This window comes from Pezoporus flaviventris, unplaced genomic scaffold, assembly GCF_033815535.1.
Source record: "Pezoporus flaviventris isolate CSIRO_AGI_PZ_B2104156 unplaced genomic scaffold, CSIRO_AGI_Pfla_v1 ptg000013l, whole genome shotgun sequence".
In the NCBI taxonomy this organism is placed as follows: domain Eukaryota; kingdom Metazoa; phylum Chordata; class Aves; order Psittaciformes; family Psittacidae; genus Pezoporus; species Pezoporus flaviventris.
In genome coordinates, this window is record NW_026892561.1 from 30,787,997 (window position 1) to 30,810,539 (window position 22,543).

Below are 22,543 nucleotides of genomic sequence, written 5' to 3' on the forward strand. Positions count from 1 at the left end.
TCAAGCAGACAATTCTGCATTACTGTTTTACATAAAAAAACCCTCAACATACAGCAAAGACTGAAGAGATGAAAGGTAGGACTGTTTCCTTTCATGGACTCTCTGAAAACTAGAAGACCTCTGAAGGCATACTTAAATATTTCATTAGCCTTTTAGAGCTCACTGTCTAGCTATCAGACCATAGCACCATGTTCTAAGATGTATCTTAGTAATTCACAAATTTGGCCTCTGCTTTTGATCCTCCCTAGAGGATTTTCTGCTCTGCTCACTGTAGTGCAGTCAGAGATTTTACTTCACCGCTGCACCCCTTGACCCAGTTAATGAGATCTGCCTGCCTCAGCTCACCACCATCTGGGAAAGCCTATGGGGACCCAGCCTGGGCAGTCTGATGGACTAAAAGGCTAAATACAACTTCTTGGTGGTAATCACAAGTTTTTATTTTGTCTTCATTGCTGAAAACACAAACTACATTTTGGGATTGCTTGGTCAGAAGAGCAGTGTTCTGCCAGGCAGCTGTGGGCAAGAGATTTTGCTACCTGCTGTTTGTATCTCTCAAAAAACAGGCAAAAAGACTAAGAGGAGGAGTAATGGGGCAGAAAAGCCCAGGACAGTGCTGAAACATGCAGGGAGATGTGACACAAATTAAAAAAGCTCAGAATTCAAAAAAACATTTTTATTTGAAACTAAGATCCCCTATTTCCTTAATGCTTGCAGCAAACAAAAGAAATGTTCATAAGATTGCATTACAGAAACACTGGACACCATCACTCACAAATAAAAAAAAAGGGAACAATTGTACGCTCACAGAAAAAAAGGAAGTAATTTGGAAATACCCGAATCAAGCTTCTTGTGCTGGAATGGATAATGACATCCTTTGTGAATTAGTCAAAACTCAGACTGGGACAGAGGCAAAGAGGTTTAGCAGAGAAAACTGTGTCTTGAAGTATGGGAAGTGCTTGTCAACTTTCACTCACCTATGCAAGTGCGCCCATCAGCATGGAGCCTATATCCTGCCCAGCACTGGCAGTGGAAGGAGCCATGTGTGTTGACACAGCCTTGCTGGCAGCCACCATTCACCACCGCGCACTCATCCACATCTAGAGAAGAAAGGCAGATGATGAGAATTACATGACAGCCTTAGCAAAGACATACCCCAGCTCTCCTGGATGGCAGGCACATAGCTTATGCGTAATGCAACCATTACACTCAGACTGGGGTTTTGTTTGCTTCAATTCTGTGCTGTAAACAGAGCAAAGAAAATTGAAATTATACGGTGTTTTTCAAAGTTCCTGCAGGCACTGCCTCTGTAGTTTGTACTTCTGAAGCCCTTGTTAATTAGAATGATCTGTGACATGGCTGTTTCCTCAGGGCCAAGAGAAAAATACAGCAAAATAATTAGGGCAAGGTAACACATCTGAGCTCGTAGGTACCACTGGTCAAACACTTGGCTTTTTTAAACATTTGCTGTATGAAGATTTGCTTTTGCACCACGCTTTTAATCGTTTTAGCGGGTGCTCTTGAAGGCACAAGCACATAAAACTAACATAAATGGAAAAAAGCAATGCAATAACAGAGCCCATGCTCTCAATCAACATTACATTTTCAACCACTGAATACACAGGGAGCTTAGACATTACATTTAAAAAGAATGATGATTTTGTGCCACATTTTCTGTGACTCGTTCCCCTTAGGCTTCCTAGCATTCACCTAAGCTTTCCACAGCATCTTTTCAGATGACCTCCCAGAAAAACTATGTGATTTCCTGATGATATTGTTTCCGAAGCTAAGCAGGTATCTTTCCATATTTCACATTTTAGGGAATAACATTTAGCCAAATGAAGAGGGAAACTAGTATTAAAATAGCTTGAGAATGTTGCTTTAAAGTTTCATCTGAAAATGATACACAATGATGGACAAAAAAAAAAAATCAATAACAGTTTAAGTAAACAGGTGAAGGTTTAGAACAGACCCACAAACCTGAATTTCCAAAAATACCAAATAAGCAGTGTCTGCACCTTTTCAGCAACACTGGGCTACTGTAAGTAGCACCTGACTGGCATGTTGACACTAGTGCCTCAAAAATTGACACAGAAGTCATCGGAAATAAGGGTCAGTTGGTCCATGCCCTGAACAAAATTGCACCTGGCAGATGTCTGCCTAGAATTTGTCTGCCTGTTCCTTAAGAGCCATGAAGGATGGCAATGCCACTTCCTTCCATCTCACCAAGCAGTGATGCCAGTACCAAATTACCCTCACCACCAAAGACATTCTCCCCTTGCTGAAGCCAAACTTCCCTCTGGCAAAAGACATCTAAAAAGAATGCCCCTTTCAACATCAAAGACTCCCATTGATTTAATTGCTCTTTAGATCAGGTTCTCAAATTATCTAAGGTGTTTATCCACCCAAGCACACCAAAGCAGGTGTGAATGGGGAGACTGGGATTTGAAGAAATAAAAAAGAGTGGCTGCAACAAGGGCTGCTGTGGGGAAGCCTGCCAGCAGTGGAGAACACAGCAACACAAAGAGGTTCCCCAATATTGCACTGGAGGAACAAGGGACCTGGCTTTCATATTTTTGCTGTTGATATATTTGCTTTGCTTTTAGCCTTCATGGTTTAAATTTTTTAAAATGCTTTTAAGTTTATTCTATTTTAGAAAAATCTAATCAAAGTTAAATGAAAAAGGAAGTTTTAAAGACGACTTGGAAAAGTACAGTGTCTTGGTCATAAAGAAATGTATTTATAAAGTTAAATTTTAATACTTCACATGTGAATTTCACTCACCTAAAATGAAATCCTGGTGTTGACTAGTGTTTAAATTCTGACCATTTGCTAACATGAACTACTTTTTAATCCTTCTGCTGTATTTGCTGTTTTATTAGACAGTATACTACATTTCCTACTGCCTGGAGACATCTGGAATACTCTTCTTTAACAGAAGTTTTGCTTTTTAAAATGTAAACAGTATGCAGAAATTGTTATTCATCTTTTTGAATTCTATGCTGTTAAGAACTAGCCTGATGAAAAATGTTAGGACAAAATCAAAACCAGGAAACTATTTGTCTCGAGTATCACAGAAATAAAACAAACAAAAAGACTCAGAAAAATATAACAAGGAAGCAGCTGAACTGTATAGCACATCACATTCGAGTATTTATACCTCAATAAACTCAAGTACTGGGAGCTTCAATATAGTAATTTTATAGGCTACAATCAGCTGCAGAATTAATCTAATATACCAGATACAGTTTTAAGCTATCGTTTCAGCACTTAGAAAGGAGAAAAGATTAGTTCAGCTAACAAAAACAAGCACTTGGAGTTAGCTCTATTTGTTGGACCCTATTTGAACATTTAAGGAACTGACTTGGTTTACAGGGGATCTCTGCAGCTCCCGCAGCCACTGTGGCTCTACTTTCAATGGCATTTCCCTCATGATAGCACATCCCAACGGGCCATGAAGCAACTATATTGCTGAAAGGCAGTATAATTAGAAGAAAAATAAAGACCCTGAAATAGTTGTATGTAAGAGCTATAGCCAACCCCACCCCAAGACTCCCTGCAGCAAGTCAGGACAAAAGCAGAGGTGAGATCAATGAACCTGCAACGCGACTCCAAGACTGTCTTGCATGGATGCCACGTGAACAGCAAGTTTGATAACACACAATCCCTTCTAGTTTCAGGCTTTTTCTGCAGGATCAATATTTTAAGGATTATATGTTGAGAGATTCCTTCACTACAGACATAATCATGAAAATTGCACTGCACAGTCACCTTTCAATGTCTCCTACATCCCAAGGCCAGGAAACAACTTTGCCCCCAGTTACAGAAGAAAAAATGCCTTAATTATCTTGTCCAGGGAGCAGTCTGCAAAGTGGACACTAATCTAAATGTTTCAATTGCACTTGAAAGTTATGAAAATCCTGCCTATTTGGACTTTCATATTTAAATTGCTATCCTGGTAACGAACATACACACCAGAAAAACAACAGCTTATGCTGTTACAGGTACAGACATAGCTGCTTCTTTTTCTACATGGAAATACCTATAGAAATATAAAATTATTCTAGAATTATGAAGTTCTAAAAATATCAAAAAATATTATAGAAATATAAAGTCATTCTATTGTAATTCTAAAATATTATAGGATTATGGAAGATTGTGTCTGTTTAAGAATACATTATAATTAAATTTGGATTCATTTCCACTGCAGATCACACTGAAACACCTACGCGCTCAGTCCTCTGTAGTTACAATTTAGGACAATTATCTGAATAACCCAAATTTCAGGCCATTTACGGCTTGCATCTCGTGAGTCAGACTGCAAGGAAAGTGCCTGCATTCCCACAAAACAGAGACAGAGCGATCTGCTGAGACGAGAAGTGAAATGAGAACAGTGTGTGATCCCAGGCTATCTTGCAAAGGGGATTATGCTGTTGATGAATAAAGCAGAGTCAATATGTGAATATCCTCCTTCCCACCTATGGAAGATTTCAACAGACATGCATTTTAGTGGCATTCCCCACTGCAGATGTCTCTGCTTTCCATGTTGTCTGTATGAAGTATGCCCCCACTCCTGCACAGGGATACTCACTTTTCATCAGGAACAACTTGGCAGGAATAACCTTATGGTAAGTCATAAAAACTAAAAATGAATTCTACATGTTTCCAAGTTGCAAAGTATTTTAGCCACCATGACTAAGAGCTTTTTTAGCTCTTCATGCTTCTGAAGCCTGTGCACTTGGACTGAGCTCAGTGCATTTTGACTGCACACTGCCCTTTCCTCCATCCTGACAGGATGCACATCTCAAGTCTCAAACATGGAAAAAGAGGATGCAGTGTACAAATGCACAAACCACTGCCAGCACAGTGCCCCTTTTCCAAAGGCAGATCCTATTGATGAAGTTACAGATTTTTAAGTCCTCCATATCCTTGAATAGGTTTTTGATAATCTTCAAGGAGGTTTGTCCCTAGCTCACTTGATGAGTCACATTGGTAATAGTTTGTTTGCCCTGACCCAAACCTTTTTAAATACAGAACTGTGTGATTGCTTGTTTGGAATTCAGGGTCATCACATCAGTGGCTTTTTTCATATCCTTACTGAAACATTTAGGAACATCTATGATCAATCAGCTCCTCAAAAATAAGCAGACAGTGGTGTTAAACACAGATAATTAGTGAACCTGAAATCATGCTTTTATAAAGGAAAAAAAAAAAAAGCAAGGTGTTGCCAGATCAGTTCCCTACCAACAAGCAGCTTAGCTTTTTAAACCATTAAGAAATGTAAACAACATGCAAAACTAAATCCCAAAACAAGAAAAACACCAGTTCTGATGGCAGAAGGACTGAGCTTTTGCAGTATCCTCTCCATTTTTATCATCTTTCCCTTCTTTTCTGGCATGCTGTGCAACACAGAGTTGTGAGCAGGTGGGCTATTTTTCAGTTCCCTATTTTCACATTCTCCACTTGTGGCAGCCCAATGCCACTTGCAGTCAAGAGCAGGTTGCAGCCACAGCTCCCATGTCTCCAGATGGAGGGGAGCTGACATTGACAAAGGTCCTTGTGCTTACACTACAAGCCAGGTACCTCCTTAAACCTGCCCTTAAACACCCAAAGAATCAGAAGCTTCCAAAGGACACTATTTTAACCACTGGACAACTACTTAATGCAATCTTAAGTCCTCTTTGGTTTTAAATCCTCTTTTTTCAAGGAACTTGTCTAGCAATTTCTACAGTGACTGCTCCCACAATCAATGCATCACCTGCTCTCCCACAGGTCTGCATTGATGCATCCATGACCACCTGTAGGCATATGCCTATATTTGAGCTCTGGTGCAGAACAACTGCTACTTTGGATCTCAAAGTGCCTGCAGATCTGCCTTTCTAATTCAATTTACTTTTTTAAAGCACCGCTTTCTTCATAAGGTCATTATTTGTAATTTTTATCACTTTTCACATGCCTTCCTTCTGTGCACATGTGTGTGACTGCTCTGAAATTACAAGATGAAATGGTCCTTTAATATTAAGTTTACTGCACACTTTTCTTGCTTGTGTATTTTTAGTAAAATCAAAGACACAAGGTTACTTAAATTACAGCCCCTACTGCAGACCTGAGTCCCCCTCTTTGGTCTGGCCAAGTCAATGACAGCACACACATTTTGAGAATCATGAATGTAAAGAGAGATGATGTGCCAAGGGTGTCACACGGATGGCATGCACATCAAGGACACTTTTCAAGAGCACCATGCACAGCCTAAGCAGGGACAGGTGGCAGAGCAAGGTTTGCCTCTCAGCAAGCTTCACAGAGCCAGTGACATTTCTTCTGGGTGACAAATGAAAAGACTTTCTCTCCCTTGACTGTAAAAACATGCACAGATTGATAACTGTTCAAAGCCACTACTTTCTAATAGGTAAGCAAAGAAAAAATTTTCAGCGTCCAGGAGAATAAAAAAAAAAACAGAATTGGGCAGTTCCAACCTCATAATTTGAGGATTTTTTTATTTCTAGCAAAACCTCTTTACTTTGGCAAGTAAAGAACAATATGGAGCAGCAGAGACCAAATAGTTGTGAGCATCACACACCCCTCACTCTAGAGACTTGATATGATTGAAAAGATTGTTGTCCATCTGGGAGCTGATGTACAAAACATGTTCTGGGTACATGACAGCACAAACACCTGAGCACCGGACCCAAATAACTTTCACAGAAGCATAACTGTGCACTTTTTACCAATTGCCTAAGAAATACTACATAAAATTTGAATGAATGACACATGCGTTTCCATTTTCCAGTCACTGCAGTCCCCACAGCTCATTGCAGAAAAGATGCAACCAGCAGAAGCAGGGAAACACAAAAAACTACTTGCATTTATTCAGAGGATGGCTTATGCTGATGGCTTTAAAGTCACAGTCTAATTAAAACTAATTATAGTAATTATTTATTAAAAAATCATGACCAAGAAGAGGAAGCATGTTCTATTCTATAGAGCATTTTCTTAAAATTCAGTAACAGCAGGGGTTTGTCTCTTCTTTACTCAGGGAGCCCTGTGGATCATTGGTCCACAAGCAATATTGTAAGGATGTGAGGATTAGTCAGTAACAATGGTGACAGAGAAACACAGGAGATTGGATCTTACATGAAGAACAGACACAGGAACACTTAAATGGCTGTATTTGAAATTATGGCAAGTGGATAAACTGTTCAACTCAAACATTTATTTGGAAATAAGTTAAAAATCTGGCTTACCACTCCCTTGCCCAGACTACCTCACCAAGTTTCCTCAGCTCCAGATCATTTAGTATGTCTGACATGGAAGCTCTCTTATTGTTTGCTATTTAACATGGTATTTAAAATCAACAAAGATGTATGACAGTGCTTTCCCTTCTGTTATTTGTAATGGCACTGTGATTAGTCTCTTTCATGTGTTCCAAAGGTTGTTTAAACTTCACACAAGTCATGAAGTGAAAATATCATATGGTCTTTTCCCCCACTAATTTACATGGTGGATTTTACTCACTAATTCAGTGTGTTTCTAAATTAAATAATTCATATACTTAAGGGAAGGAAGGGAAGCAGGCTCGGTTCCCAGCCATTCATAAACTCATCACAAAAGTCAGAAATTTCTATAAAAGCAAAACATAAAATAATACCTGCTACTGCTATAAGTAAATTTGTGACAGATGAAACTCATAGGTTCCTTTAAATCAGTCTCCCCAAGTTTTGAGTTTGAAACTGTCCAAACTCTGACAACCACTATGAAGCCACTCACAAATATACCCACTATTAAGCATGACATATTTTGCTCTTGCAGCAGAAGTTTTTAAAATTATCTGTCCTGTTTTGCTAACACTAACGTGGTTTTCAGGGTTCAAAAGTCTGACTGGATGAGTTTTGAAACTCCTGTTACTAGAAAAATAATTGTCCATTTTTTCCACAATGGAGGAAGTCTGATATTAGTATTGACTCTAGGAAGAAAAATACAAGTTTAACATCTAATCCAAAATAAAGACTATAATTCAACAAGGAAAAGCAGAATTTTTGTTTCATTGAACTAAACTGAGGAGCAAAAAGGGAGAAGAGCAGTTTTCCATGGCTGTGAGATTTTACATTGCAAAACCCAGGGCTTTCTTAGGCTTCACTAAAACCATAAATATGGTACAAGCTCTTTTGAGTGGTTTACTAGAACCTGATGTTAAAACACCTTTGTGAAAAAGCTTTCAGCATAGGTAAGTGTGCTCCTGCAGAGCTAGCTGGGCCATTTTGAACCAATAGCACTCCTAGGCTTTTATTTTTTCTCCTAGGTTATTTGTTTCTGCCCTTCCTAGGTCCTCCAATGGACTACATGAGCATCCATTGTCTGCTCCAGTTCAAAGTCAGTCAGGTTAGCTCCAATCACTGCTGAAGCTTACTTGAATTTCAGTAAGTCACAGGTGACTGAGGCAAGCCTGCTACAATAAAGTTAACTAACAGAATAGCTTCAGCAAACAATACTGAAAGGAGCATGTCACATCTGATAAGAAATTGGTGAAAAGGCATGGTTAAGAGATCCCTTACCCAATTTAGTCTCTGCAAAAGAACTCCCTAATGAAAGAGGACCCTTGTTAGAGCAGTGAGTTTCTCCACTATGTTTCTTTGCTCAGGATTAAGGACAAAGCAGCTTTAACCACTACTTACTTCGGCAAGGCTATCCAATTAGCCCTGTACAGAAACAGGCTTTCCAAGTTATCTGATTATTTACTTTCCCCTGAAAATTGACAGCATTAAAAAATAAAAAAACAAAACCAAAGCTTTTTGTTTTTCACTGCCTTTCAGTCTGTCACCTTCTTTTAGACCTCCCCGGTGATTCAGTCACATTACAGAAAGGAATCTTCTACCCTGTCATCGATATCTTGCCCTACATTTCAGATGTTTTTCCAGGTAGCTTCAATGACTTCTACCTGTGCCTAGGTTGCGTTTCCACTCTCTCACCCTTGGTTTATTTGAACACCAAAGGGTGGAGACCATGTCACTGTAAAATGCTGAACAGCAGAGTCATCTATGGAACTATGTCTGTGTTCAGCAATAAATATTTATGCCCAGTTCTGAAGGGAGATGCCTTTCCCAATGAATGGTTTCAAGGAAAGAAGAGGACAGAGGCATCTCTGAGGTACAGCTTTTTGGGGATATTCAGGAACAGCAGCAGAGGAAAGGCAGAGCTGCTTCTAGCACACAAGCCCAGTGCAAGCTGCCCTATAACCCGCTTTTGAGGAGGAGTCTCGTAAAAGCACTGAAAGGCAACTGATCAAGTCTTAAAGACCTGAATTTAATTTCCCGATCTGCCACTGGCCTTATTGGAGAATAAATACATGAATATACTTCTGTGAGGGGTCATGCAACTCTCTTAGTGGGGTATGCAAGTGATTTCAAAGAACAACATTGATTTGCCAAAGATTGTGGTTATTTAAACTCATTGGGGGGATGAGGGTAAAAGATGCTCCAAGACAATTTTTTAACTTTTTTTTTTCTTTTTAATAGCACTTTCATGTGAAGACTGGCACAATGCAGCCATTGAAAGTGGTGACTTGTTCCTTGCCAATGACTAGATTCCGCAACCACAGTTCCTTTCTTCAATGTCCTTCAAGAGCAGATCACCTGGACAGAGTGACACAAAAATATAAAAAAGGCCAATATTTGTACTGCCAATTTCTGCTTACTTTCAATGCCGGATATGCCAGTCACTCCTGAGATATTTAACAGTGGTTTAGCTCAATAAACAGCCAAGAGCCCCTCATCCACAACTCTATATGCAAACCATATGTTGCAGTTGAAAACTCTGAAAATTATAATTAGAACTGTCCATTCAATTTAAACGAAGTCAAGAATGAAAACTATTTCAAATTCAATAAACAGGCCATTTGAAAGTGTAGACACTGTGGAGGACAAGCTTAACAACTTAATTGACAGGTAAAGCTTCATTTCTAATCCTCATTTTGATACTGTCTGTAGCCTCAGGAGTCAAAACACATCACTGCTCAGTCCTCAAAATATGCAGAGAAAATGAAAATGTCAGTTGAATAAAAAAAAAAAAAAAAAAAAAGCAGCAGCATCTGTTTGATAGCTGTGTAAGCCTGTGATATATAAACTGCTTTAGAGTCAAGCAGCCCTAATTAGCGTTTCAAGGAATTCTTCATTAAATATACACACAGAGACATATACCTCTATATATGAGTTTTAAGCAGCTATTGAGATCAGATAATTTGCAAGAAAATCAGGGTATAGAATTAAAGTAAGGAACATGATAATTTCGTGGACCAACCTCAGACAACACTGTGACATTTTCACACAGCTGCAAAGCAATCCTTTTCTCCATCTTTTCACAAAGCAGATCTGAACATTTTTCTCCACTCAGTCTTCAGAACAAAAAAGAATGATCCATTTCTGAATCTTGGAGTAGCACACAGCATCTCAGCAAAATAAGCCAAAAAGAAAAACTGATAGGGTTACCAGCCTCCACAGTAGGGTTATACTAACAGATATTTTGGCAACTGCACGCCCTTGACGACTCCAATTCACATTGATATGAAACCCACGCAGATGGACAAACTGTCAGTAGAAAAGTGGTGCCAGGATAAGTGAATGACCACATGAGATAACAAGGAAGTACAATCTGAAGAACAACCATCCAGACAAATGCGTAACTTATGATCTTTAAAAATGTTTATGTACTGAAGACAGCCTCATTAATTTTACTGTTTCCTGCAGAAAAGAAGTGAATGTACCAGCTGTAAACAGTAAAGTTGGAAGAGAACATTTTGCCTGTGCACCACAGCAGTGCAGGTTGTAACGCAGTAATTAAAGTTTTATGTAATTTCTGTTTAGGAGAAAGGCTCTGAGATCACCAGCATCAGCAGCTTTACTTCAACGCTCCTGCAAGTTTTACTGATGTGGCGCAGAATAGAAGAAGAAAAATTTCTTATGAGGCTATTAATTTTTAAATACAGTTCCCCAGCGCAATTCAGTCATGCCATGCTGGGAGGTAGGTGGGTGGCAATGGAGGAAAGGATCTCTATGAGGAGATGCACTTAATAAGCGACAGCATGATACAGCCAAAACTCCTTGCACAGATTCAAACCCGAGATGTACTAAGGAGGTTTATATCTTGGGCCATCAGCATGTTCTCTTGGCAGGATATGACAGTTGGAAGAAACAGTTATGAAATATGAAGACAGAAATGACTGAACTGATGAGAATATCCTTTTTTTTTTGTTAGCAGCAATATTAATGCCCACTTGCTGAGCTCAGCAAGTGTCTTTACAACAGTATAATGCATAGAGAAATGTCTTTTCCACACACAGTAGGTAAAATATGCAAAAGAAAATGACAATCATGCAAATCACAACCTGATGTTTCCATCTTACAGTACATATGCTCTGCTGGTCAGAAACATCAATACTATTTGTGACAAAAGTCCTATTGGGTTGGCAAAAAGCTTTAAAACATGACATGGATAGACTCATTTTGCAAACTGGCTGGAACATAAGCCAGTCTTGGGAATAATTGGTTTTGGAGGAGCAATTGCCCGTCAGAACTGTATTGCTCAACACATGAAATGTGTGTAACACTGGCATTGTGCTTGCATTGACACGACTGTGAGGGACTAGGAAGACAGGGAGGGAAAACACAGCATGCAGCCACTAAGTTCCATCTCTCTTCCAATCTCACCTACATGAGACCATAACAAAATCCACCCCATTTCTGTAAAAACAGGCTCACTGTCATTGCTCTATAGCCATTACTTCATTAGGTGCCTCATCAAGAAGCCACCACAAGCATCCACCCCCACTGGAGCTATCACAGCTCCAAACTGATCTGCAACACAAACCGCCAGTGAGAAAAACTAGAATGTTATACAGATTTTCTTGCTTTGCTTCCTTATGACATGTATTAGTTGTGACTGCCAAGATTCAACCACAAGAAGACAGTAGTGGCATTAATACATCCCAGACCTGTCCACACCAGCTTCCAGAGCTGGATCCTAATGAACAATGTCACCAGGCACAGAAGATACTTTTTCTTCTCCTTTTTTTCCTCTTCCCAAGATTAAAAATGACATCAAATTAATCACTTGATTGCTCCATTTTTATTGTTTTGATATTGTTTATATATATATATTTAATTCCTTGGCTGACACTGAATGTCTTCTGGAATAGTAACTGTTAACAAAGTTCTCAGGTGGGTCTTTCAAAGATCTGGTATGCAACAACAGCAGGTTTATTTCAAGTTGGTCTTCTAATAAATCTCAGTTAAAGCCCTCAGGTACTCATGTAATTGAAGTCTGAGTAATCCAATACGATGTTGATTACACTACTGATCTTTTAATAAGGAAGCGTAGCCTTCCCAGCAGTTGCTATCTTGCTGACAGTCATGTCTGCATCGTTTCCTTTGGGCCACTGCTTTGAACAGAGCTGACAGATTTCTGTTTGGTTTAGATTTTATCACAAACTGGTTTAAAGCTTTTTAAGGATATATCAGATGGCTTGTAAAGTCCATGTGCATTTCAATAAAAATGGAATTTCTATTAGTTGTCTTAGTGAAGACAGGTATTAAATGCTTCTAAAGAAGAACAGAAACACCACTCAGGAGTTGTACTTCTTCCTATCTCTGTATCTAGTTAGTCCTTGTTTATGTAGCCTTTAAGTAAAGATATAGAAAAAGCAGTAGTTACCCTGCACAATACTCCACTGAAAGGCAAATGTACACATTTTTCCTTTCATAATTTCCATTTAAAGTATGAATTGAAGGTTCTAAGCTTTGCCTCTCTACACAAGGATAATTCAGTTGCAATTTACATTTTCGATGTGCTTAAAACGAACACCAAGATGACTCGTGCTGTTTATAAGATGCTTGTATTTGCTGGTAAATACCTTGCTACAAGCAAGCTATAATTTAAGTATTCAAAAGTCTTGTTTCTGCATAAAATTACTACTAACCGTAATTTTGGAGACCATGACCAGAGCTTCAATTTCAGGCTTGCAAAGCTCTTCCTACACAATGATTCTTAAAAGTAAGAGTGTATTTTCTTCTCTGACAACAGCAATCATTGTATCTCTGTAATTGCGGAAAAGATTACCTAGCTTTTAATACACATTAGTCAGCTGCAACAATACCATGCTTCTTTCCTTTCCTTTAAAATAAACTAATTATTGTCAATCAGCCCAGTGGAATGTTATCAATCTCTATAACCCGCCTTTCAGAGGTAGTCATAAATGCTGGAAACTAGCTAATATAAACTAATCAGAGCTCTAGAAATATCTCAAAACATATTTGTACTGCAGTCTATCATTTTTGTCATATTATTTCTAGGGCTGGACAATAATAGGCTTTTCATAAAGTTACATAGTGCTTTTCATCTGACTATTCAAAGCTCTTACATTAATTAAACATTAAATCCCTGAGTGGTGTAGCAAATACTGTAATATTTCCCAACCTTAAATGTTTTCATTGTCCAAAGCTGATCAATAAAGCTTTGTGCATCAAGAAGTGTGGACAAAGAAAACTTTTCAGGCTGGTATGTTTGCTCATGCCCAACTTTCTGCAGAAACTCACAATTGCAAGAGCTGGAGTCAGACACAGCGAGCCCAGGAAGGGGATGACTGCCACTCTCCCTGCACTTTACTCAACTACTCCCTTCCAAAGATAATAGCAAATTCAAGTGCACACTTTGTTTTTCCTTCCAGCTGGTAGAACCCATGTGAGGCTTTTCAGATCCTGGAGGAAGACTAGGGAGCTGAAAGCCTTGGAGAAGCAGCCCAGGTGCAGAGTCTATAATCAGCTGTGATGCACGGTAAGCTTTCAAGCACCGTATGCGCTAGACTAGCAGATGCCATAGGGATAGGACTCTTCATTTGTTGTTACCTGGGAGGCCTGTGACATCTACAAACAATTCTTCCCTTTCAGTCCATGTTAGGTCAGTGACTAATAATTCAACTCGTAACTGAAATGTAGAACGTGGTGCCAGTTTTCTGTGGTTTATGTGCGCTTTTTAAAAAACACGCTGCTTTGGAACACAGCAGCAGAAACGTTATGACGTGCTGATAAACTGCACTACCCTCAACCCTCTGTAATCCTCACATAACCTGAAAATTAAACTGCCAGTTGCATAGTTTATGCAAAAGGCTGTTATTAAAATGCTGCAGTTGAATTAAGCATTAAAAGAGGAAACTCTAGACACCAAAAAAAACCTCCAGGGAAAAAAACCTCATTTTTCCTCCACTGAAAAACCAGATTTTTTTCCCCCATGGAAAAGGAGATTTACCAAGATTATCCTGAAATAATCACTCAATTCTTGAAATATAAAAGGCCCCAGTCTGCCTCCAAGAACCAAGGCTGCAAATGCAAGCAGGACTCCTTCTGCTCTTGCTTTGGAGCTTCAGATTAGGATATTGCTCTTGACACCAGCCATTTCTACCCAAGTGGCCTGCATAAAACTTCTGCTTAAAAAGTGACCGAAAACTGACTGTGTCTGTCCTCAGCTTCAATCAATAAAAACATGCATCTGGGATAAATGAGCTCACTTTTCAGTGGCAATACTCACTCTGGGAGAAGCTGTCATAACTGCTAGTTCATCTACCCTGAGGGATATCAGATGCGAGACACTGCATGGGTTAGCTCACAGCCGTCTTTTCTCAGCGTGTCAGAGAGGAGTGGAGAGACTTGAGCAATAGTCAAACATGAATCAGGAAAAACCTAAACAAATGCAATTAAAATAATAATAACACCCACCCCCATCACCCCACCCCCAACAGCCCAATTATCAGAGCATTAGATACTGCTTTTGGTGAAGACTGCCAAATATGTGCTCAAAAAATAGGCTGAAGTGTCTGTTCTGGTCTAGTCTTCCCTGAATGAAGAGAAACAGGTCAGACAAAATGACTGTGATTTTGCTGAGTTTGGTATATGCTACATTTTAATAAGACTAACAGGGTTCGTATGTCTGCAACATGTAATTGAGTGGATTAGGCTTAGGAAGGTGCACAAAATGAGAGGGGACTGACCAAACCAACCCATGGCATTTGCTACGTGCTGACAGTTGCTGTGAGCTTCAAATGAGCCTGCCAAAATTCAACTCAGGTCCCTGCCTGCTTGGGCTTGCCATTAATCAGGATTCAGGTAATTAATTTAAAAATCCGATAACCTACAGTTAATGTTACCTTTATTATGACTCTCTTGTAATTTTTACTGCTTTGAGCGCATTTTTTGATGTAGTACTACCACGAAGACACAAATGCAGAAAGATGACACTATTTTCTTCAGAGAGTGCAACAGCTTCTAGCAGCTATTGATCCCAGCTGGCTCCAAATGCAGCACAGGAGCGTGTAAGAAAGGTCAGAAAAACAACCCCCAGTGTTAGTTTCTCAAGAGTCAGAGACAAATGCTTTGAAACAAGAATCCGTAATTTCCAAAATAATTGCTCAGGAGTATAAATATAATTGCATTTCCAACAACGTTTGCAAATGTAGCAAAGCATGTCTTCAGTAGTTTCTGCCTGGATCCTCTCTGCAACCATACACAAATACCACACAGTTCTCCTGCCTAAATCCAACAGTCCCCAGAAAACCACAGAAGTCCAACTGCATAATGCTAAGTAGCATTTAAAATGAACAGTTAATCCTTAATCTTAGCTAATGTGTTTCCCTTTGTAAGAGAAATAAGGGCATCCTTGCTTTTATCAACTGGGATCTGAAATCAAAAGCAGTATTTATGCTTTCTATTTGTGACTAAAGATACTGATCTGACAGGTAGGAGCAACCATAGATAAACAATATTTAAATGCAAAAACAGGTATTGCTTCTGGTTGAATTCACTTCAAATGATCAAGTAGCTACCACTAGAGAAGTAAATGTTTATTCTTTGGCCTCTGACAGAGTGCTTCACAGCTTTTTTGTTTTGAAACTTAATTACTTGGGGAGTTTTATGACTTTGCTATAGGAACCTATGAGAGCACCTAATGACAAGGTTGGAAATACCAGAAATTAGGTTTTGTCCTCCTTTCTCTCACTTTTCTTTTTTTTTTAATTTTACTTATTCTTTTTTCTCCTCCTTTCTGAATGGCTGTAAAAAACCCAGCACATTAAAATATCCTAGTAACCAATATTTTTCACCTAGGGTCTATTAAGGTCGCAAGATGGAGTTGTCCACTCCCCTAATTCTCTAAGGTGCACACTAAGTGGACACAGTAATTCAGTTACAGACAATTAGATAATTGTGATAGAGTTCATGGAACTGATGTTATTTCTGTACCTCAAGACAAGGTCTTGAGATAGAAAAAGATGAAGGATGGGTGGCTTCACCTCATCTATGAGTGCTTTCACTTGATTGCCCTGAGATTTGAGCTCATGCAGAGGGGTACTTGTTGCATCTATAATCAGAACTAGTATCGTTTTCTTTTTGTAAAATATAATTCATTTTCCTTATTCTCCTTCTATTGTAAGTGTTCCTGACCATAACTGTGTCATGGTGTGCCATAATGTTACAAGTCAAATGCAACTTTCTGGGATAAGATAATGAAAAGGCATCCTGAATCCCTCCAGTGCACTAATTTCTTCTGTTCTATTAAAAAATAAAAAATTTAAGACCTGCTTGTCTTTTCCCTAGACGTTTATGGTATTATATCCTTCAGGCTTTTTTTTTTTTCATAGGAAATGGCAGAAGCCTTGTGCATTGATTTGTTGGGCAAGGAAAACAGTCCAAATGCAGAATTAGTATCAACAAGAAGAGAGTTTGACAAGACTAAGTTACACCTCAAAACTTACAGACTAAATAAATGCTGAAGTCATTTTCATTTTAATAAGAACTTTCTTTCTCTTAGACAATTCCCTCAATATTCTTTTTAGTCCAGCTATTAACTCTTCAGTGTCACCAGTGTTCGGAGAATTTCTGTCTGACCTGGGATCAGGCTAAATCAGTGACACCAGTGACTCTGACATTACTGGCGTAAACAGCAATGGCCTTGCAAAGTCACACACTGGCTCTGGATACAGCTGCCCCAAAAGTCCCTATGGCAAAAGTCAAGAAACTTGCCGGGGCTCCAAGGTCTGACCAAAGCCGCTGGGGATAGGGTTACAGCCACTGCAATACTACTCTAATCAGTAAAATATAAGCTTCTTTTCATCACAGCTAATCGTAAGACTTCATTTGTCTCTAACTTCTTTCAGTTATCCTGACAGATGAGAGCATAATCATATAAATAAGAAATGACAGTTTACCAAAGAAGGTTAACATAAGGTCACAACCCTTTTTCATTTGACTTCTGGGCTTATTCATGTGTGAAAACATGCTTTTGTAGTTATAGCCTCAACCCCCCTTACAGATCTTGACTTGTGTCAATAATTGAGTTTTAAAATGTTATTTATGTTCAGAAAATATCATTTCTGCTTTTTGTGATGTTCGAGTAGAATTGTTTTATGTTAGTACAAAATATTAAATGAGAATATTCATACATCTCAAGTGCACCTCACTGACATAAGTCATCAGTGGTACCTCTGCTTGTCAAATAAGGAAGTATTGCACACACACATATTTCCTCTCCCTTCCTCAGACCAAATTACACTTTTCTGAGCAAATCCACCCACAGACACTCTCCAGACTGCCCATGAAACACTGAATGCTGGTACAGACCCACAGGGCACAGAATCAGGCTGATAGTCTGCATGTCATTAATATATGACTATGTCATATATTAATTTGCTGTATTATTTGTGCAGTGACTTAAATCCACATCATTTCTCATCATTAATTTCCATCAGACACGTGAAAAGGGAGAGGTAAGCATGAGCTTTCTGTCAAAATCTGTAATGCCAATGTAACTATCTGCCAGAAAACATTTCTCTGTCAGATAAGAAAATGAAATCTGTCTATGAACACTGAAGAGTAAAATCTGCAGTACAACATGTAGATAATTAGTTTTGAAAGGCTAATCAGTTCACTGCTCTGGCTGGCATTGCTATATAGATGCACATGCCTTCCACTTACTGCAACTTACCTCTTGATGTAAGTATCCCCCACTGAAATGAGGTAAGGCTTTATACATCACATCATCTGAATGATACATCCTGACAGAAAAGCTCCCAATGAGCTAGAAAAGATCCTTACAAGCCTCGGGAGGAGTGTGGACCCCGCAAGTGTGGGGTGTCCCAGGCTGTGCTGTGCTATCCCCTTCCCCACGTGGCTCTAATCAGCTGCGGAACCACCTGAGAAAGGGAAGATTTAGTCAATGCTGATAGCAATAACTTGTATTAAGATTATTTCCCCTATTTTATGGTGTTGTCTTGTGCACATTCATGGAGCCTTGTGTCGTACACACACTTTTGACAACCCAGAAAACAGTGATGCTGGGCATCTTCAGTTCGCTGCAGCTGTGAAATTAGGCCTCTGGGTCTCCTAAAATTGCTCATAAAACCCTCAGCTATTATTGATCAAATCAGAAGTACACTTTATTATGTTGTTGGGAGTAGTAGATTTTTATCTGCTTTCCCTTCTTTAGCATTAAATAGCTACAAATACCTAAAACCTTTTTTTTTTTTATAGATATATTTCCTGATGTCTTCCCTTTTTGACAGAAGGATGCTCTATTTATTTTTTTTTTTTTTTTGAAAAACAGGATCAATCTTCACACTAATAATGACTTTTTGAATAAAATCTGTACTACTTCCATGGCGCTTTCTTAATGATACACCTTATTTATACCTTGGTTTATAAAAAACCTGTACATCCATTGATCATTTCAGTCACCAGTGAAATAAAACCAATCATGAGATGGATAACAGGGGCAGAACAATAGAACAAATCTATTTAAGGTTTGAGTTCAGACTAAAGGGTAACATAAAGCACAATGATGCTATAAAGAAAGAGTAACCCAGAACAACTGTAAGCCTTATTCCTCTAAAGATGCTGAATAACCTGAATGAGAAGCTGGTTTACTCTCATCTGCAAAATGACCCCTCTGAGCAATGCAGAAGCGTCAATAAAACAGCAATCCAGTATTACATCCTGAAAGACCAGCACTTTCCAGCAGCATAGAGTTTTGTTTGGAAGATCACTTTTCCCACATGTAGTAATCAACCACTAAGTTACATATATTGCAATATTTGATGCTAGAGGTCGGCTCAAGCTGGCCTTCTTGCAAGTCAGTATAGTCATACACTTATTGTCATTATCATCTTCACAAAAATTCAGGTTTAATTACTGTCACTGCTACGTTCACTTTGTTCCATGACTTGAGCATTTCCAACTTATTGTAAGTTTCCATTTTTGTCTGAAGATGTTAAAAAGTGGCTTAAAATAAGCTTATAATATATTTTCCTGTAATTCCTGGTTAGAATCAAACATCTTAAACTCTGAGTTTTTAAAGAATGTCAAAATACTCAGAATAAAAGAATTGCGCAGAATGAACACTAGGTTAACTTACACAAAATTATGGAAACAGGACTCCTGCATGCTGAGCAGTTTAGGATGATAATGAGTAGGATCCCTTCTTTCAAAAACTCAGGCTTTGGACAACTTTTACACAGATCTGATAGCAGTAAGAAGCCATCAATGTATGAACCTATATGCCTGTTCATGGCTATACTACCAGCTAGTCTGAAAAAAAAGATAAGAGAAGGCTGAGGTGAAGTAGCAGGAATCTGTGAATCATAGTATTTCTGGCTTGGGTTCTCAAAAGGTCAAAATGAAAGCATGGAGGACCAGAATGAAAAGCTTCTATCAAAACAAAATAACCATCCACAGCTTATTTACACTGTCAAGTTGGATATCAAATGACAGGTTGCTGTGGAAAATAATTCTATGATATTCTAAAAAAAAAAAGAAGTGCAGCCAAATAAATTACAAATTTAGGATATAGTATATGATCACAGCCAAGAAAGACATTGCTTTATACAAACCTTAAGAAATTTGTGAGATACTATGCAACCGGAAAAAGCCAGAGAAGATGGTTTCTTGTGAAAAGATAAGAATACAGCTCATGAAAACCTATCTAGTGCCTTTCACCTGAAGATAATCAAAACCATCAACGATACACTTTCAGCAATGAAATGCAGCTGAGGAAGCAATCCAGGCACCAGCCAGTATATACAAGATCATACAGCAGTGAACATTCATTACCTATGTTACAGCAGAGTTCAAGAAGAAGGAACTGCTCTGGCCTGCAATACAGTACACCTTGGCTACTTTACACCTTATCTCCTCTACCTTTTGCAGCATCTGATTATGCAAATTTGTAGTGTTTGTAGGTCAACAGATCAGATGGGCTTACTTACACCAAGTCTATATTTACCAGTCTATATGTAAGAAGTCTAACCAAAATTCATCATGTGTTCTAACATAAGCTTATGTCATGTTTTGCTTCTCCACAAAATCAAGCTTTTAGAAGGAAAATTTTACCCTATAACGCACTAACTAGACTTACATTTCCTTTAGGAAGAAGACAAATGGTTTTACATAGCATGTGGGTTTAAATCCTTTTTTATTCAGTTAATCTTTAGCTGTGGAACTGTGATTGAAATGCAAAAAAGTATGCATATTTTTGGATAAGAACCATTTTGTTTTAGAGACAGACAAAATGTTATCAAACATATCCACGTTCAAGTTTTTAAATTGATGATGGAAATTCCATAATCAGAACATGGCACAGCCAATCCAGGTTAAGTAATAATATTTCTTCAAAAAAGAAAACAAAATCCCAACCCTTTGAAGTGTTCTTATAGTTATATCTTCATAATCCAGACAGGAGAAGATCTGCACTCTTGACAAGTCTGAGTATATGCTCTTCAGCTGGCTCCAGATAAAAACTAACATTTCCTTTTCCTCTCCAATGTTTTTTCTGATTTCTTAATAGCAGTGGAACACAGTACAAATACAAAGCATTACCTCTGCATGATTTTCCATCTTCCTCCAGTTTCTGGCCAGCTGGACATTTACAGTGGTAGCTGCCGACAGTATTACAGCACTGGCCATGACAGCCACCATTCTCCATGCTGCACTCATTTACATCTGTCAGAAGAAAGTGAACAGCAGTCACTAAAGAGTCAGCATTGACCACATTACTTGGTTAGTTGAGGACAATCATGTATGATGCTGATGTAACAAAATGTGAGCATTACTGAGAAGTATGGGTAAGGGCCCTGAAAGCAACCACAGGAGCAGTGACTGCCACCTATGTCACTGTGCCCCCCAATTTAACCAGGAGGTGCAATGGGGGAATTTTACTCCCCCACTTCTGCACAAGATAAGCCGCAGACTACACCTGGCTCCAGCTGCAGGTTCTACCCAACTCATCAACTCCCTATCTCTGTGCAACAAGATCAAGAACAATCTTTATACTCTCATTTCCACCAGGCTCCTTGTGTATTAGGTTGCTTCTAGCAGTTATGGCAGATGAGAAACCTCTGAAAGGTGGAAGTATTTTGAATCAATTAAGGTCCTGTTTCCTTCAGATACATGTGTACTAGTATCTACACACCTTACTTTTTCACCCGATCAAATTAGTGCTTGCAGACACGCAAAAATAGAACTTTACAAATTATAAATGCAGAATGTTAAAGAATCACATAAATAAATAAGTAAACAGGCAATGGTTGAAGAAAAATCAATAGTAAAGATATTTGCTATTTAGCCCATGTACATAACAGCCCTACATAAGAATTTCTGAGGAAATGTGTTAGAAATGACCAGGCCAGTACTACTGCTCTGTTGAACAGGATCAGGGACAACAGATGGTATGGAAATATTTCCAACTAGAAAACTTGTCAAACAGGGCAGTAAATGTAACAAAACCAGCAGGTATTTGCTGCACTGATTTCACTATTCTGGAATGTATACTTGTACCATTGCTTTCTTGCCTGCTTTGCTCTCTCTGAAGTGCTAATACCACACAGAGATGTAATCCATCAGTGCAGGGACAGCAAAGAAATGTCATAAGACTAATGGGCTTGGGGTGTCTTTTTTTTCAGTGTTTTGACATATGTCTTGAACTGACTTGGTGGCAGAGCAGACCTGCTTAGCGTGTTGGTAAGGGGAATGCCAGGGCTAAGGGGACACGCCACATTAGCAAAGACTGGCACAAGGACACAGCTGACAGATCTCAGATCTGCAAGGCCTTTGGCACTGGCAGAAACCACACGTTACGTTCAGAGTAGAGAGCAAGAACAGCAGAGAGGAGTAGAAAGATTAAGCAACAGAAGATGAGTATCATCATGACTAAAAATTGCAGGCAGTTACTTCATACTAGTGGCATTTCCCATCTCTAATGAGGAAATGCAGCTTTTTAAAAAAACTTTTGATTAGACTCTGGTCAAAAGAAATATAGAGTGCTGTAAAGACAAATTAGAATTAAAAAAACACACAAAAAAAACCAACCAAACAAAAAACAACCAACCAAAAACCTTCCACATTCATGCAAGAGAAGTGAGGGCCTTTCAACTGCAATTTTTAGCTGTTAAAGACTAAGATTTACCAAGTGTTAGTTCTTCAAAGATCTTGAGCTTAACTTTAGTAGCTCATTTCTGATCCTGGCT

The 22,543-nt window shown here is 38.8% G+C and overlaps 1 protein-coding gene across 1 annotated transcript in view; it reads right to left on the bottom strand.

Annotated features, from left to right (window-relative positions):
• The window catches only part of LOC133268850 (multiple epidermal growth factor-like domains protein 6), a 210,337-nt gene that overhangs the window by 69,209 nt on the left and 118,585 nt on the right, over positions 1 to 22,543 (bottom strand). The window contains exons 5-6 of the mRNA XM_061452608.1: positions 20,898 to 21,020; positions 975 to 1,097 (exon numbers count right to left, since the gene is read on the bottom strand). Coding sequence (XP_061308592.1) covers positions 975 to 1,097; positions 20,898 to 21,020 — 246 coding nt within the window. The remainder of the gene's footprint in view (positions 1 to 974; positions 1,098 to 20,897; positions 21,021 to 22,543) is intronic.